Source organism: Sinocyclocheilus anshuiensis, unplaced genomic scaffold, assembly GCF_001515605.1.
Source record: "Sinocyclocheilus anshuiensis isolate Anshui unplaced genomic scaffold, SAMN03320099.WGS_v1.1 scaffold9, whole genome shotgun sequence".
In the NCBI taxonomy this organism is placed as follows: Eukaryota; Metazoa; Chordata; class Actinopteri; order Cypriniformes; family Cyprinidae; genus Sinocyclocheilus; species Sinocyclocheilus anshuiensis.
Window position 1 is genome coordinate 1820309 of NW_015540887.1, and position 17207 is coordinate 1837515.

General features: G+C 36.9%; 1 protein-coding gene across 5 annotated transcripts in view; it reads right to left on the bottom strand.

Annotated features, from left to right (window-relative positions):
* Nucleotides 1-17207, bottom strand: part of mgat4a (alpha-1,3-mannosyl-glycoprotein 4-beta-N-acetylglucosaminyltransferase A) — a 55065-nt gene that overhangs the window by 31148 nt on the left and 6710 nt on the right. For all 5 annotated transcript variants that reach the window (XR_001634265.1, XR_001634264.1, XM_016486482.1 and 2 more), the window contains exons 3-4: nucleotides 5611-5778; nucleotides 4714-4854 (exon numbers count right to left, since the gene is read on the bottom strand). Coding sequence is in view for 3 of the 5 variants with exons in the window: in XM_016486482.1 (XP_016341968.1) it covers nucleotides 4714-4854; nucleotides 5611-5778 (309 nt within the window). In the remaining 2 variants the exon portion in view is untranslated. The remainder of the gene's footprint in view (nucleotides 1-4713; nucleotides 4855-5610; nucleotides 5779-17207) is intronic.

The following is a 17207-nucleotide window of genomic DNA, read 5'->3' on the forward strand; positions in this document are numbered from 1 at the left end:
AGATATTTGTTACCTTGCTTATAAAGTCAATGCCATATTTGATTAATTTGTTCCCTTGAATTAGTAAAATCATGGCAATGTTGTATACATTTGTTCCCCAATTTTAATGTAGTTAAATCATGGCCACAATTTAACTAAACTAAAGAAATATATTAGTACAACATGACCACAATTAAACTAAAGTGAAGGAATAAATTCTTATTTTGGCCACGATAACATTTTGCAATATCACGTCATGGGGCTCCATACATTCCCCCCAAAAACATTTTAAACAATATAAAATAATAATAATATTAATAACAATAATAATTAAAATTAATATAAAAAAATAACCTCTGTAATTTTTGAATAAAATTCTATCTATCTATCTGAGTTATTTTTTAATAAACATTTTATTAACATTTATTATAAATATAATTTATTTTCTTTGATTTTTCTATATAGACAGTAGGACACACTGATAATAACAGCCTTCATGCATATCTTCATGAGTTTCGAAAATTTCTCATCCTCTTCTACCAAAAAAAAATAAATAAAAATTCCAAACCACAAAAAAATCTGGACATGATTTAAATAGCAAACCTGAATATTTGAATATGAAAATCCATGAGATAAATCATATTGGTGATATGCATGCTTACTTAAAAACTCTGAAAATGCTGAAAAGCATGCAGACTAAATAATCTGCAATGGACAGGAGCACTTTTCATACAGGTACTTAAGTTGAACTGCTATGGGTTTTTGTGTGTGTGTGCGCCGATTTGAGTGACAGACTGACAGAAGCTCTGTCACACTTCATCAGCAACACACAGAAGATAGTAAAATATGTCCTCGTTTTGCACTGCTTGCCACTGCAAGACAGAAAGTGTTTTGAGAGGTAGCACCACGTGAGTAAGGAGTAAAGTAGGTTGAGGATCAAAGAGAGACAGAGACAGAGATAGAGAGAGCACATTAAAGAGCAGAAGTTTATCACAGAGAGAGGTAAAGCACCTGAGAGAAAGAAAAAAATAAAAGTGGCACATTACAAAAAAAAAAGCATGTTTTTAAGTTAATGTGCATTCAACACAAGTCATCCTCTCCTATGCCACCTCTTCTCTTTCACAAAAGTAGCATTTGGCCTTGAGGCGCTCGGTTACATAAAGAGCCGCTGAGCTGCATCATTCTCCCAGAATGCTCTTTCTTCACTCCTCAGCAGCAGTATGTGAAGTCTGCATGCTTCTCTTTGAGACAGCCACTCAACGTGCCTTGAGACTAAACTACAGCAGATTTATACACAGACGGTCTCTAGGGATGTTACAGTGCCTTACTGAGGGAGAAAAACAGTGTGTTTGAGACAGTAGGGGGTTTCACTGAAATCCTATATTGTTGAACATTTTTATAATGTGAGCGTCTCTAAAACAATCCTCTCAGACTTCTCAGTAGAGCCCAACCGATATATCGTTTTGCCGATATTATCGGCCGATATGAGCCAGTCGCTGATATATCGGTATCGGCCCCAAAAAACCCATATCGGTCGGGCTCTACTTCTCAGACCTCTTTTTTTAATTGTGTATATCAAGGGTTTTCAGCCTTTGCAGGTTTAGGGACCCCCATTGAGACTCTAAAGCTAAAGCTAGATTTACTCATTAACAACTGATAATAACTTTCATTAAATAAATTAACAGCATTACATTACATAATATATTGCATAATGCTCATTAATTGAACATGTTTTTAGTTTTCAATTAAAATTCAGGTAACACTTTAGTATAAGGACCAATTCTCACTATTAACTAGTTGCTTATTAGCATGCCTATTATTAACATATTGGCTGTTTATTTGTGCTTATAAAGCACATATTCTGCATGATCATATTCTACATCCCTAATCCTACCCAATACCTAAACTTAGCTATAGTACTACCTTACTAACTATTAATTAGCAGCAAATTAGGAGTTTGAGGCAAAAATCGTAGTTTATTGTTTGTTAATAGCGAGAATTAGACCTGAAAATACATTTATATATTTAGGGGCATAAAGAAAATAAATCAGGGTGGTACAACTTTCATGATATCATAATGAAGAAAAAATAATAATTACAAGAATGAAACTCTTGAAATAATTTGGCATATTCCTTCATTATTATTGCTTTTAAAAACATTAAACATTAAGAAATGAAACATTGATTTCTTCAATGCTTATTTGAGAAAATTTTGCCTGCCAAAATAATGTGGTGCGACCAAAAAAAGTCATGTGGTGTATTAAGCATGCAAAAACATGCAGAAAAAATACGTCAATGTCAAGAAGTCTCTTAAATTGTGATCTTTTTATAATGAGACAACGGCATTTGTAAAAAGTCAGAAACTGGTGAAACTCTACAAAAACTTTCTGAATTTATAATTTATAACATTTATAAAAACTTTAGCTTAAAATATATATATATTTTACAACTGAAATTTTTACATGATGGTTACACCACATGACATTCAGAGTCATTAAATTTAAATATGAATGGTATAAATATTATTCAAAAACTTTTCCTTGTATAATGCTTATTATTAGATCATTAGTTATTGTTCATACAACTGACATGAATATTGTAGATCTCAATGTACTCTTAACAAACAATTGTTCACAAACCCGAGTCTATATCGATCAGGGGGTAGTGTTGAGCATGAGATATGTTGCACAGTCTCTAGGGTCTGGGCAGAAGAAGATGTCCCCGTTTACAGCTCTAAAAATAGCCCTCTAAGCCACGATCTCATTGAGAAGAGAGGGACCGCAGGCACGGGCACGAGCCAGAGCCGGTCGCAGTCTTGCCCACAGACAGTCTGGAAACAGGAGGCTGAGATTAATGTAGCCAGCAGGAGAGGTCCGTCTGTGGGTTTGGAGGAGGCGGGCGTAGAGCACTGGTGGGCTTCAGCTTTCCAAAAACAACGAGTTCTCTCTGCTTTTCCCATATGCTCAGAAAAACAACCTCCTCGTGTGACAGGGGTCAGTCACACAAGGTTTTTTTTTTTTACATTCTCTAACGTCATTGTTGTCATTCACTGCAGTCTGTCCCAGCATAGGATGTCGCTTGTAATAAAGCCAACTAGCCGTTGCCTTAACTCATCTGTCGTTAACCCACATACTGCCTGATACAGTATAGTGCGGTACAATGTGTCACACAAACAAGAACAAAATAGAGTGCACCACAAAAGAGCACGACAGCTCCAGGCTTAGGGTGTCGATTAGCCAAATCAGTGGATTGGTCACTACGCCAAAAAAAAAAAAAGCCCAGCCAATCAAAAAGGGCTGCAAGCACTACAGACATTGAGGGGACATTGACTTTACAATATGCACATTAATAATTAAGAGATTCAAGAGATAAATATTTTTTACATCCCTACAATCACAACCACTATGTTTAGTTCTGGTCAACTTATGGATACTTTACATACAGCAGAAATATACCAGGATTCCAGTTTATTTCCTTTTTTCTCAGTCTCATTTCCTTCAGACAATTTATCTGAGGTATTTCCCAGTATAATGCGATAGTTTTTAACTGGTAGGGCGTGAACCAAAAATGTGCTGCACATCATTGCACGTCTGCACTGGTTGTGAAAGCAAGGGGAAGAGAAGCAACAATGCAAAATGCAACTAACCATATAGTTATGCACAGATTGGACAAAAAAAGAAAAGGGAAGAGAAAATTAACTTATATATTTTGCCTAGTGTTTGTTCATGTGTTGAGCTAGTAAAACACATTTACTGCTGTCCGCTTACAAAAGTTTTCCAGTTTTCCTGTCCAGTTCCAATTTAATTACTTATGTTTTGAAAACTCAAAATTCATAATTACCAGTAGGGTTGCAGGAAGCAGGAAGAGAAAAAAGCTATGCAAAATGCAACTAACCACATATTCGTGCATAGTTCAGAAAGAAAAATTAATAAACTCAACAACTCAAAGGGAGGAGAAAATAAATATATAATGTTCAAAATGTAAAAACAGGAAGAAATGAGTGTGCACAGTTAAATACCTCATATCAGCCAATATGGTAGCTAATATTGAATGAATGAATGAATGAATGAATGAATGAATGATCGATCTGCTATTTCATGTATCATCAATTTTATGTCAAATTTAATGATATGCTAGGATATGAGATATGACAACCAATCCTAATACCTTAATTTAAACCAAAAACGCATTATAATGGTTTCATAACTCAAAAGATTTCACAACTGCGCAACTATCCTCTATCTATGTAACCCTCACTGAACCCAGGAGGGCTTGATTCCTCTAATGAGAATCTGATAGGCCTGTTGTGGGTGTGTGAAGGAGGGACAAAATGTCTCAGGGCTGCTGGCTGCAGCTTCCACTCCAACACACTGACCGGGCCTGTGACAGCCCTTGGATAACAGCCGTGTAACATAATACGACAAGCAAGGACACGGCAGACAGCAATACCCCACTGTTTGGGTGAAAATGTGAGGAATGGAGGGTGAAAAACAAACCTCACATGACAGCTCTGAGTCTTAACAAGGCTATAACAGTGATTAGCATTTGTTTAGTGGACTTGGCTAAAGAACAGTGAAAACTAGCACAGTTTAGTCATTAATCAATGTTTGGTCATATTCAAAGGACATTCAAACTTCAGCTTTGATTTGAAGAGAGTGATATTTCAGTCGGTTTATCAGATGTTTGATAATGATCTACTGTGATTGCTGATGAATAGCATGTTGTTTGGCTCACCTCCGGTACGTCCCTGTCCCACCTGTACGGCAGGGTGCAGGCTGCCTTCATTGTTGAGCAAGTGAGGCAGATGGTGGTAGATATTTGGCACCTGGAGGGGCTTCCTGTGAGCCAACTCCTTCAGCAACTTCTGTGTCTCATCTGTAAGAAACCAGAGTACTTCAGCATTCTTACAATACACAGTGCTTAACAAATTTATTAGACCACCAACCAATGTAAGGTTTGTGCCACAGCCACCCTAAACTAACACTATTGGTGATTACAAAATATTTTTTTATGTTTCTGTAATGGTTAATCCACACCAGTATGTAAACTCTTTAGTCACAGTAGTGTTTCTAATGCTAAAATATAATTATTGTTCACTCAATAAATATTGTACACTCAATTACTGATCCTCAGTACTTAGAAGCAGTTGAGAGCAGTTTAAATACATTATCCAAAAAGGTAAATCAAACAAAACTTAAGGCACAACTGCATTATGAACTGAAGTCTAAGACAGCTGTTCCTTGGAAATGTAACAACCCCCCCATTACATTCAAGTTTGGCTTTGTCTTTTTGTCTAATTTTCAAATACTTTTTTGATTCAATGCGTTTAATGTTATAATTCACCTCGTAGCTGGGTCGCTTCTGTTCATGGCTTATAACTTTTATTTAATCCCTATGGGAAAAATAAATAGGAAAAATTCTTCAGGGCAACTGAAAAAGTGAACAGGCACTGCTGCACTCTTTAATAACGTGTAGGTAAATAAACTGTTTGCTAATTAGAAAACAGGAAGCAGCTATACAAAGGATATATTTGTTCCCACTAATTTGTGGAACATATGCCAATTCACTGCATGACAGATAATAATACGGTGATAAACTCTTTTGTGTAGATCCATGTTAACATCCAGTAACCTGAGAAGTTGGAGAGAGCATCTTTGCTGCCGTTGGTCTCTGCAATGGCCCGTCTGAACTGCTCAAGGATGGTGTTGAGCTCAGAGGAGCGCTGGAGGGTTTGGTGCTCCGCCGCACGCAGACGCTCCCTGAGGGCGTGAAACTCCCTCTGATAGGCTACCAACTTTTCTACAGAGAGAAGAGGAAGGGTGGACAGAGAGAGAGGCATAACGTGAGGTCAGAACCATGCAGTGCCTAGGTAATTAAAATAAAGTACATGAAAAACTATGAAAAAAACATAAAATTAGAAAGCCTTGGTAACTGAAACGTTAAGTTTAGTAAAGTTTAATTTGAGCTAATAATATGAATAACACAACACTGCTAGGCAAGCAAAAATGAGAGGTACAACTAATACTCTTAATTCTATTTCTTGATCAACTAAAAATAATTTTTCATAATTTAAAAAACAAGTGATTTCAAATGACGGCACTTAACCAACATCAGGGGTAAGATGACAAAAGTAGAAGTTGAGTCATTGGAAAATATGCAAACAACTACTTACATTTACATACAAATATAAATATTATCACAAATTTGAGACAAAGAGAGACAACAACACACAAATGAATGCACAAACCTATTCCAGTATTATTGTGCAGAACATTATTTGAAGTTTTATTTTCATATACCAGCCAAAACAAGGTTTAACTTTCAGAATATCTGGATGTATTGAAATAATTTATAATAGTGTTTGTAACAGTATTTGGAGGCAAAGCTCACTATTAGTTAAGCCAGTGACACATCTTACTAGGGATGCACCGATACCACTTTTTCAAGTACTCGCCTGATACCGATACTTTTATTTTTGGTACTTGCCGATACAGAGTACCGATATCAATATTTTTTATTGCATTTGTACATTTTTTAAATATTGGGTACAGAAACCAAAAGAGTATGTATAATGTTAGTTGGTTAACTTCATTTATCAAATAGATAGTCAAACCAATATTTATTCAGACACCTTCAACATTTCTCACATTATCACAGTTTATTCGCTATAGTTTAGAACATGGTAATAAAATATGACAAAAACTCAGAGTTAAACTGTGTCAGAACAAATTCAGCTTGATAATGTTAGATTATAGACATCATAGACTCTGATGCCTTTCCCGCGGCATCAGAGAGGCAAAAAGACAGTACTCCAGGAGGATAGCCCATCGTTTCAGCGACAGCAGAGACACTCGGAGCCTGTGGCAGGGGATGCAGACCATTACGGACTACAAGCCCCCACCACGCACCTGTGACAGCACCATCTCCCTGCTGAACGAGCTGAACGTCTTCTTCGCTCACTTTGAGGCACAAAACAGCACCACTGCACAGAAGACTCCACCTCCTCCCGGCGACCAGGTGATGACGCTGTCCCCGGACAGCGTGAGGAGATCCCTCAGCAGGATCAGTATCGAACTCGATACCCAGCCCTAGATAAAATCGGACATAAAATCGATTTTGCTTACCATTAAAAATAAATTAAGAAGTATTTTGCATGAAAATGCTTTATTACTTTTCAAGATCATGTGACTATAAGATGAAAATCCACTTGCTAAATGACACTTAAACAACAACTCTGTCATGACTAAATGCATCCTTTTGAATTTTTAGGTGTTTTGCATAAAACTGCTGCTAGGCTACAAAAAAGCTCAATGAACATTAGCATGAAATAGTCATAAGTTTGAGGCTGAAAAAATAACCTCCTAAAATGTAAAGAAACTACAGTTGAACTGTCCATAATCTGAAGTCAGCAAAAGCATTATTTTCAGGAACCAGACCGGCCTGCCTTTTCCTGATTGCATCATAGTTTCTCTGAGACATGGGGTTCCAGGAAGGTTATCTTTCTGCTGCTCAGCATGAAGAGGAGCGAGAGAAGAATAGAGAGAGAGAGAGAGAGAGATTGTGGTCTGAGGCAGTTCCAGTGTGAAGTGCCCCCTGCTAGAGCAGATTAGCCTTGGGTCCCGCCGCCTACTTTATTTGCAGACTCAACATGCTGTGAGTCAGACCTCACCCTGAAACAAGACCTCGCATTTAAGGCATCTGAAAGGGTCTTGGGGCTTCTTGAAGCTCAATATTTTGGTCTACACACAATGGAGACAGTACTGGTGGTTTTTATCTGACTGAAACAAAACCTTTTCGGTCAATCAACTTTGATTTTTTTAGCGAATCCAAAAGCTCACGGTTCAATTTCTGTGAGGATGTTCACGTCCAATTTGCCACAAGAACATCAATTTGTGTCTACGTAGAAATGTTTGACTCTCTTCATACAGACAGAAGCCTGATCGCTTTGAACTTCTGCTATGACAGCTGAAGAATGACTGTTTGTTTGACCTCAGCAAGTCTCTCACAGGTTTCTTCTTGATCTCTCTTTTATCCTAAGCTTCTACATTCCCAGAAAGCTCTTCATCTTACCACAGAGGGGGGTTTGTAAGGATCCAGCATCTCAGCATTTCAGTTTCCCCTTCAGCTACAGTAGTGCAGGGTTTACATCCTGTGTTCTTGGCTTGCATTTCGGGTCTCTTCCCTTCTTTTCAACTGTGGGCTCTTTTGGACTCTTAACATACATTTTGCAGTCTTACGAATTAATTAACTAGTAATCTGTATACTAAAACTGTCCAGCAGTGTAAGAAAATCAAATTAAAACTTTTTCTGAAATGTCATGAACGCTTCTACAACATCTCAAATTTGAAACATTTGCAAATAAAATGCCCAAGAACTTTATCTCGCTAAGGCTAGTTTCATAGCTGCATATGCTTGTGTCGCGTTGGATGAAAATGTCTGCTAAATGAATAAACATAAAATTTAATTGTAAAACAATACATATTTTTAAACATTCTGTTTTGCATAACTAGAGAAATTTACAGCTTGACTGGAAAATATGATGTACCACACATATTTTGTTCATAGATTATATATTTTTTGTTTGTTTGTTTTCTTCACACATTACACTGCCAATGTAAATTTGATTTAGATTTTTTAAAGAAATTGCACTTATTCACCAGAGATGCATTAACTTTATTAAAAGTGACAGTAAATACATTTTTAATGTTACAAAAATATTCTACTTCATTTGAGGCAGTTTCGCTGTTCAGATGCAGTTTACACACAAAACTGCAGAAATATAGCAGTTGCTAAACCAGTTTAGATCTGTACAAGAAGATTAATGCATGCATGCTGTAATACTCCATCAAAATACAACCACCGCATTGGATCACAACAGCTCACTGTGCTCAATACTATATTACTGATCACGCTGAACTGTTACTGAACTCCTCTGTGGTTTGGGCAGGCAATCAGCCAGTGCTATAGGGAAACTCTCATATTCCCAAAGATAATGACTTTAGTATGTTGGAGAGTAAAGACACTCCATCCAACAATATCAAGAGCATCACATTCAAGGCTCGAAATTGCGACCATTTTGGTCGCATATGCTCCCGAAATTTAATCTGTGCGACCTCAAAATATATTTGGGAGCATTTGTGCGAGTGCATATAATTGTTGTCGTGCGACCCGTTTTCATTTCTCTAAAAACGCTCAGAGTATGTGCCTTCTGAGTGTTGATACGGTGACCTGTCTGCCGTTCTATGAAACGTTAGGCTACATAACAAAATTAAACTTCATCTTTACATTTTTAACTTTAATGCAGATTTTAGATTGGTTAATATTAGGGAGCACCAGTGCTACCAAGTAAAAAAGTTAATTTCGAGCCCTGACATTACACGTTTGTTAGCAGATCAGCAGATTTTCTTAATACATCCGACACCATCGGCAAACAAAAATGTAAATGTTAGGCCTGTGTGACTATAAAGAAAACAACACTGCCCTGAGTGTGTGTTCAAGCTTCTAGGTTGTAATCCGAATTAAGGCGGCACACTTTAAAGAGCTGCGGGCCTATTACATGTTAGTCTGTCACAGACACACACACACACACACACACACACACACACACACGTTAAATAAGATGCAGCATAGTGCTGCAGCCCTGGGCAGAGAGCTTGTTGAGGGCTGAGTGATGTACAAGAGAGAATGGATGTGTACACGTGCAGCTGTTACCATCCTTAAGGGCTTTACACAACACGCAGGATGACAGAGGTGTTTTGGCTCAAACAAGAACACATACTGAACAGCTCGGTACTCATTTTAAAACATCCATGCACACTGGGCTACATTAGACAGAAGAAATTAATACTTTCATTCAGTAATTCAACTGATCAAGTCATTTATAATGTTACAAAAGATTTCCATTTCACATAAATGCTATTCCTTTGAACTTTGTTTAATCAAAGAATCGTGAGGGGGAAAAAAACTGCGGTTTACACAAAAATGTAACATAGCCAAACAGTTTTTAACATCAATAACGATAAGAAATGTTTTTGAGCAGCAAAAAGGCATATTAGAATTATTTCAGAAGGATCATGTGACACTGAAGCCTGGAGTAATGATGAGAACAATTATTTTAAATTGTAGTATTGTAATATTTTTAAATTGTAATATTTCACAATATTACTGTTTTTACTGTATTTTTGATCAAATATATGCAGCCTTGGTGAACATAAAGCAGAACGTCTTTCAAAAACTAAAAAACTAAAAAAATTACTAAAAATCAAACTCCTGAATAGTCTCACTTTCTCAACCCAAAGCTCCCTTCTCAGTACACTCGGACCATTCATGCCGCAAAAACAGCTCCTTTTGGAAATTTTCATGATACTAACGTTAGAACCTGAGCACTTCACTTCCTGTGTTTACGTATCAACGCCTCTGCAGTATTTAGCAACTTCACCATCCTGAAGAAAGACAGCATGAAATACAGTTTCACATGAAGCTAGCCAACTCAATTTAAAGAAGTCTTATAGTTTGATAACGTGAATAACTTGTATAAATGGACGAGGCCGAGCTACAATCACATTACAAGTCTGTTAGTCAGACTTCACAAAAACTGACTGATATGATTTCAGGCTTTTACATTACAGCTTATTGTATTAGTCTGCCAAAATACTGGACTCATAATCACTGAGAAGGGGGGAAAATATACAGTAAAAAATAGTGGTCGACCGATATATCGCCAAGGCCGATATATCGGCCGATATTTGGCATTTTTTAAATATCGACATCGGCCGTTAAGTTTTCCTGTTTGGCCGATGCGTTCGAGGCGGGACGCGACGGACTTTTATTTTGACGGCGCTGACAGCGGCAGCGCCTGAGCACACAGTGCTCACATTCTCCCTCTTGTTCGCAGTTGTCATTCAGTTCTGTCTAATACGGATAGAAGTCTGTCTAATAATCAGATAGAACTTTTAAACAAAGGAATTATAATGCATACAAAAAGTATTATAACGATTGCTTTTATATTATTAGTAATAGAAAGGCAAACATTATAATACTTTCTTGTTTGCCGTCAGCATTCAGCAAATACGCATTTATATAATTTAAACAAATCTTTGAATGACTAATGAACATTTAATTTCACAAAGCTTGCAAACTTAGTCAGATCCAGTTGTGAGATCTTGTGAAGTGTGCATTTGTATAAATAAATATAAATTATTTTAAGCCATCTTGTGGTCCCCTAGTGGGACCCGGCCTCTTGGTTGACAACCACTAGTATAGATGACTTTTCTAATAGCTCTTTACTGCATTACAACATCATGCCAGCATCAGATTATAGCTAATTTGGCAAGAATCTACCAACCAGCCATGAAGGACAGTCGGCCTTTAAATCACCATTACCCTAGTGTCTGTCTCAACCACAGAAAGTCCATTCAATATCCTGACAGACTGCAGCCACTTTAAATGGATTAGCACATAAACTGTTGCACATCCCAGTAATCTTGTTATCTTTTCCCCTGCCCCTCCATTCCCGCCTCTCAGGCCTCTACCCAGATGTTCATATAGAAAGTACATGTGATGGATGAGCCAAAGTGTGTGTGCACATTCTCTGAATTTCGGTGATTGTGTTTCAAGGCACGTCGAACCTGTCTGTGTATAATACAGAAGTATACAAAAGTCCCAACCTAGTTTTAAAATCCATTTGGTGTTGGATTAAGCTTATTTTACTAAGAGCTGTTGATTTACATAGCGAGGACAAAAAATGGACACATTGTCCAATCACGCTGTCAACCACCCTGCCAACAGAATGTTAATGAACCGCTCTAAGGAAAATAACCTAAATCCTTAACCAAATGGGTTTTAAAATGGGGATGTTCGTCCTGTATTTTATTATTCTTAAACATATTTGATGTGTCTTGATGCACAATATCTTATATCACCAAAATGCAGACATATGCTCTGGTTCATCATCCAGATACGCATCTGGAGGCATCATAACAATCACTGTATTTGACAACAGAAAACAGCATCAACAACCCATTAAACTTATGTAATGTGACATGCACAAGTGAAAGAGAATATTGAGGTGGAAATTAAGTAGGGCAAGAGCTGATTTTATCCATTGGGATTTGACTGGAGTCTAAAGAGGTGAAATATGTTATACAATGAAATAAGAAATATTGCAGTCATCTGTATATTAATCGCAAAGTAAACCCTGTGTTCCCTACAACGAATGGCTGACTGTACATTAGTCCACTTATTACAATATTAAATATGCAAGAATAAGAGTGTGGAATGATATGAGAGACAATAAACCATCACAGTTATTATAGGAAAAATACAATTATTTTAGAAAAATTGCTTGGCTGATGAATGCCTTGATTGATCAGAATGAAGTATTTGATTATTGATTAAAGGTGCAGTCACAGTGAAATTTTTTTCTATGAAATTTTACGGGCAAAAAAAGTCCATTGTCCACGACTGCATGAAGCAACACTCACACAGAAGTCACTTTCAAACAAAGCACTTTGTTGGTCAATGCGCCAAATTCATGTGACCATCTTGACCACGAGCAAGTCATGCAACATTTGGATTGTGCAGCTTCCTATTGAAATTACTAGATTTCACCTATTAAATTCCGCACCTTAAAAATACTTTTTCCCAGCTATGCCCCATGGCCCTTGGTTATAAAAAGAGTTGTTTCTGAGACAGAAAAAGCATAACATATTTAGAGAAGATTATGAAAATAAACTTTTTTTTTCACATTTATAGTACAGTATTTTAAAATTACCACAGCATCATGTAGCCTAACATTTTTGCCTGGGTATCAATTATCAATGCGCTGTAAATTTGTTATTGTAGGCAGAGCTTCTGGTTTTAGGTGAGGAGAGTGTAGTGATGACCATGTGACCTTTTCTTTATTCTTCTCTTTCCCGAGCCCTCTCAAACTCAAACACGCCTCAGGAGCGCTGCTCCAGCCTTTCACTCTCCCCCCTCAGGGATTACTCAGGGTGAGCACTGAAATTTGTCATGAGAAAAAAAAAAAAATGTCACTCACAGAGGACATCAGTGGAAATATTTAACTTGTGGAATAGCACAGAGAACAGAGCGGCTTCAGAGGGACTGGCTTTGTTCTGTCGTGTGATGGAGAAACGCACTACAAAGAACAAAAGATGAAAGTCCATAGGCAACCACATCAGCAAGAGAAAAAACAAAGCTGCTTAAGCCCCCGAAACAAGGTGAAGCCAAGAAGACTTTCAAACGGCATCATGAAATATTAATCAAAGTGCCGAAATGCAGTTCAGTTCCATCATGGGAATATAAGTTGATGTTCTCACGGGGCCAGCAGGTCCAGAAAGTCTCTCAGCTCACAAGCAGCAGGTTTTTGGGTAAAACTCCTGGAAAGTCAACATGAAACAGTGTTTGCAACCAATTTTACTCCTATAGGCCTAATCTGAAACTATTTATCTGGTGAGCTACAGCAAATCTACAGAGGGATGAGTGTTTAACCAATAACAATAACAGCACCCTTCAAGCTGTCACCTGCATGCAAACATGAAATATCTACCATACAGTAGTAATCCTTTACAGGTTTTTGCATTCCACTGTGCTGCTTTTCCATTGCTTTAACTATGTAAACATGTGTTTGATGGATGTGTTTGTCCATTGCGCTCGCGTCTTGCGTAGTGTCTCACACATGAAATGCAGTGCTCAAGTTAAAAGAAGTTGAAATTGAGTCTCAACTTTGCATTTTATCCCATTCCACTGCCTGCATCTTGTGTTTTTCAATGCAAAAACGCATTCTGTATGAATAGTCCATCAGGAATTAGCCGGATCATGTAAAATGGGCCAGACCGTTGGTTCTTATGGGCCGCATGAGAGTTTGCTAAAACAATGGAAAAATAGCCATTTAACCAATATTCAGCATTATCCAAATGCCTGTGTGACTTAGGTGATGTCAGCTGAAATAGAAACTCATTACATTTTAAACAAACATTACCAAAGATGTTTCTTTAGGGCAGCATGCACCAATGAATCATTCACAATTAGACCAGAAGTGTGCATTAAGAAATTAAAAATGGTCAAATTTGATTGCATGTTGCACCAGACATCAGCCTAACCCCACAGGAAACAGATGAGCTCTAAAAACTGAGGAGTTTATCATTTTAAAACAGGACACCTTTAGTTGCTTTAGACTGGAAATTAAATTTCACTATTTTTTTAATGAACACTGAATATTAGAGGAACAGGAAGTTATTTAAAAAATAAATTAAAAAAAACTCTCATAATACACACAAACACTTTTGAGAATCACTGGGACAAGAGTCCACAGCAGCACAAAAGTCACATCATTCACTTCTCATCATGTTTGAATTCATCACCACTGGGCTTGTTTAAATGACTGAAGCTAAACATTAATAGACTATGAATGAGGGAATAAGGAATGCAGACAGAGGAAATCTTTCCCCTCTGCCAGTTAGCATATATGCCGGGAAAAAAAAGAAAGAAGCTGCATTCATTAATTGCAGGGTGTACAGAACGATGGAAATCCTCTATTCTTTTACAAGCAAGCGCCTAAATACAGTTCTGCTTATTCCACAAACAAGGTACATGTAAAAGCTTATAAAAAAGCGGCATCATGTCGAAAAATCAGATGATAAAAATTTAATATACTTTTTCATGTACTGCCCTGTAGGGATGCGCCGATCCGACATTCATATCGGGTATCGGCTCCGATAGTGCCATTTTTCTCGGATCGGGTATCGGTCAGACAGGGCCGATCCAATACGAGATTTATTCATTTTTTTTCTCGATTGTGCGAATTATTCTGTGTTACTTCTGAAGCCATACGATAGCTTAATGTGAGTATAAATAGTTTTTAATGTGCACAGTAACTGAAATTTAAAACTGTTAAAAGAAAGGCTCAATAACTGTTGCACAGAAATAATATACTACGCATCATTTCTCTTCCCTTTGTGCTTTGCAGTTTTTAACACGAAGCGCTTACAAGCGCTACAATCTGCACACCGGATGCGCACATTGTAAGCGCTTCGTGCTCATAGACTGTATAAAAACAGTTCGTGCTGCACTGTATTTGTTTTGTCCTATCATACAAATAGCAATGTGTAACATTTTACCATATTTAGCACAAGCATATTTTTTTAACACTTTTATTTGTTCCCCACAAAATATTGTTTTTTCACTACAACAGAGCAGCAAGTCAAGTTCTAAAATTATTGTGCACTGATTTTTCTAGAATAACTTTTGCTGCCGAATTATCCACTAACCTAGTTTGTGATACATTTTTGTCATAGATTATAAATATACATAGGCCTATATTTTTTCATATTTATTGTTTATTTTATTTTTCTTTATAATGAAGTAGTCTGTATCTAGTAGATTGCGAAAGAATGATTATCAGTTCCACACACAGAGATATATAAATTCTACATTTATTTAAATGGGGGAAAAAAACTTCTCTGGTATCGGATCGGTATCGGTATTGGCCAATACCGAACCCTAGGTATCGGAATCGGTATCGGAGGCGAAAAAGGCGGATCGGAGCATCCCTAGTGCCCTGTAATAGTGTATTCATCAATTAAACGTTCCTCTCCTTTGAGAAACCTAAGAGAGAACCAAAAAGGATATTTTATGTAAATTCAGTATTCTGTCTTGTGGAATGCATGTAAATATCTGTTGTGTCAAATAGCTTCATCAGAACAGTAAAAAAAGGTTATGATCCATGTTATTAACACAAAAGACACACATCTCACAGATTCTGCCATCGGTATGAGCTAAATTTTGTATTTATATAAACAAAAATGGCCATAACATAAGCAGATCAATGACGAAATCTGATGAGAGAATGGAAGATTATCAAATAGCTGTAAATCTAAGCACATTAAAACACACACACACACACACACACACACACAAATGCAGTATCCATAAGGAAAACATCCAGGCCGGCTCAGTGCACATATGCAAACATCTAAAAAAATTACCGGACTCTTATGTTGTTTACAGTATTTTTGTTAAAGTCAGCACAGCAGTTCAATATTATTGCATGTTGACAAAGCCAGTCTTTGTTAGGTCACCACTTGATGACCAATGTAAAAACTAGGTCCTGATTCTCATCCAGCTGTGATGGCAGTCTGGGAAACACTTTTCAATCCACTTCCTAAACTGACTCACTATGCCAAACTAACCGCCCTATCGCGATGCAGATGAGCCATCTGTCTCATTTCTTTGCAGTGTCTTTTTGCTCTCTGTCCAGCCCTCATTCTTCAGGCCTCTTCCTGTCACTGTGTCCCTCAGATCCGGCCCTGATGAGACACACAAGCTGTCAAGCACTCCTGGTTCTGCTTACAGCGCTTTCTGGCTCCATTTTGTTCCCATTTTGATGTTTGGACCTCGAGAGCTAATGCCTGGCTCCATTAGCCGTGCGCTTTGATTGGATTAAGCATTTCTGTGAACCGACAGCGTAATATAGGAGACAACTATACCTAAAGTAGAATACGGATGGGAATCATTAGAATCACCTGCAAGGCTGCATTTATTTGGTCAAAAATATAGCAAAGTAATATTGTGAAATATTGCTACAATTTAAAGTAATAATATATATCTTAATACATTTTAAATTGTAATTTATACTGTGATGGCACACTGAATTTTCAGCATCATTACTCCAGTCTTCAGTGTCTCATGATCCCTCAGAAATCATTCTAATATGCTGATTTGATGCTCAGGAAACATTTATTATTATCAATGATGAAAGCAGTTGTGCTGCTTAATATTTTTTGTGGAAACCATGATGCGTTTTTTTCAAGACGCATTTTTTTAAATAAAAAATTAAAAGAAACAGCATTTATTTAAAATATTTTTGTAACATTATAAATGCCTTTACTGTTACTTTAGACAATGTAAATGCATCACTGTTAAAACAAAAAGTAATTTAAAATCTAAATAATTTAAAAGTATTTTAAAAAAATGTATTGACCTCTTAACATTTGAACAGTATTGTAAAATAAGGTGATTTAAAAAAAAAAGATTGTCCTCCTTGAAGTGGATGCTGATTGTCATTATGAAGATTTTTTTTTTAAATATTATTATGATTACTAATGGAAAAGTTAATTACTTTAAAAGGGGATAATATGATGGTACCAGTCTTAAAAATGTAAAAGATTGGATGACCAATAATTTTCTCCTATTAAATTCGGATAAGACAGAGATATTACTTATTGGGC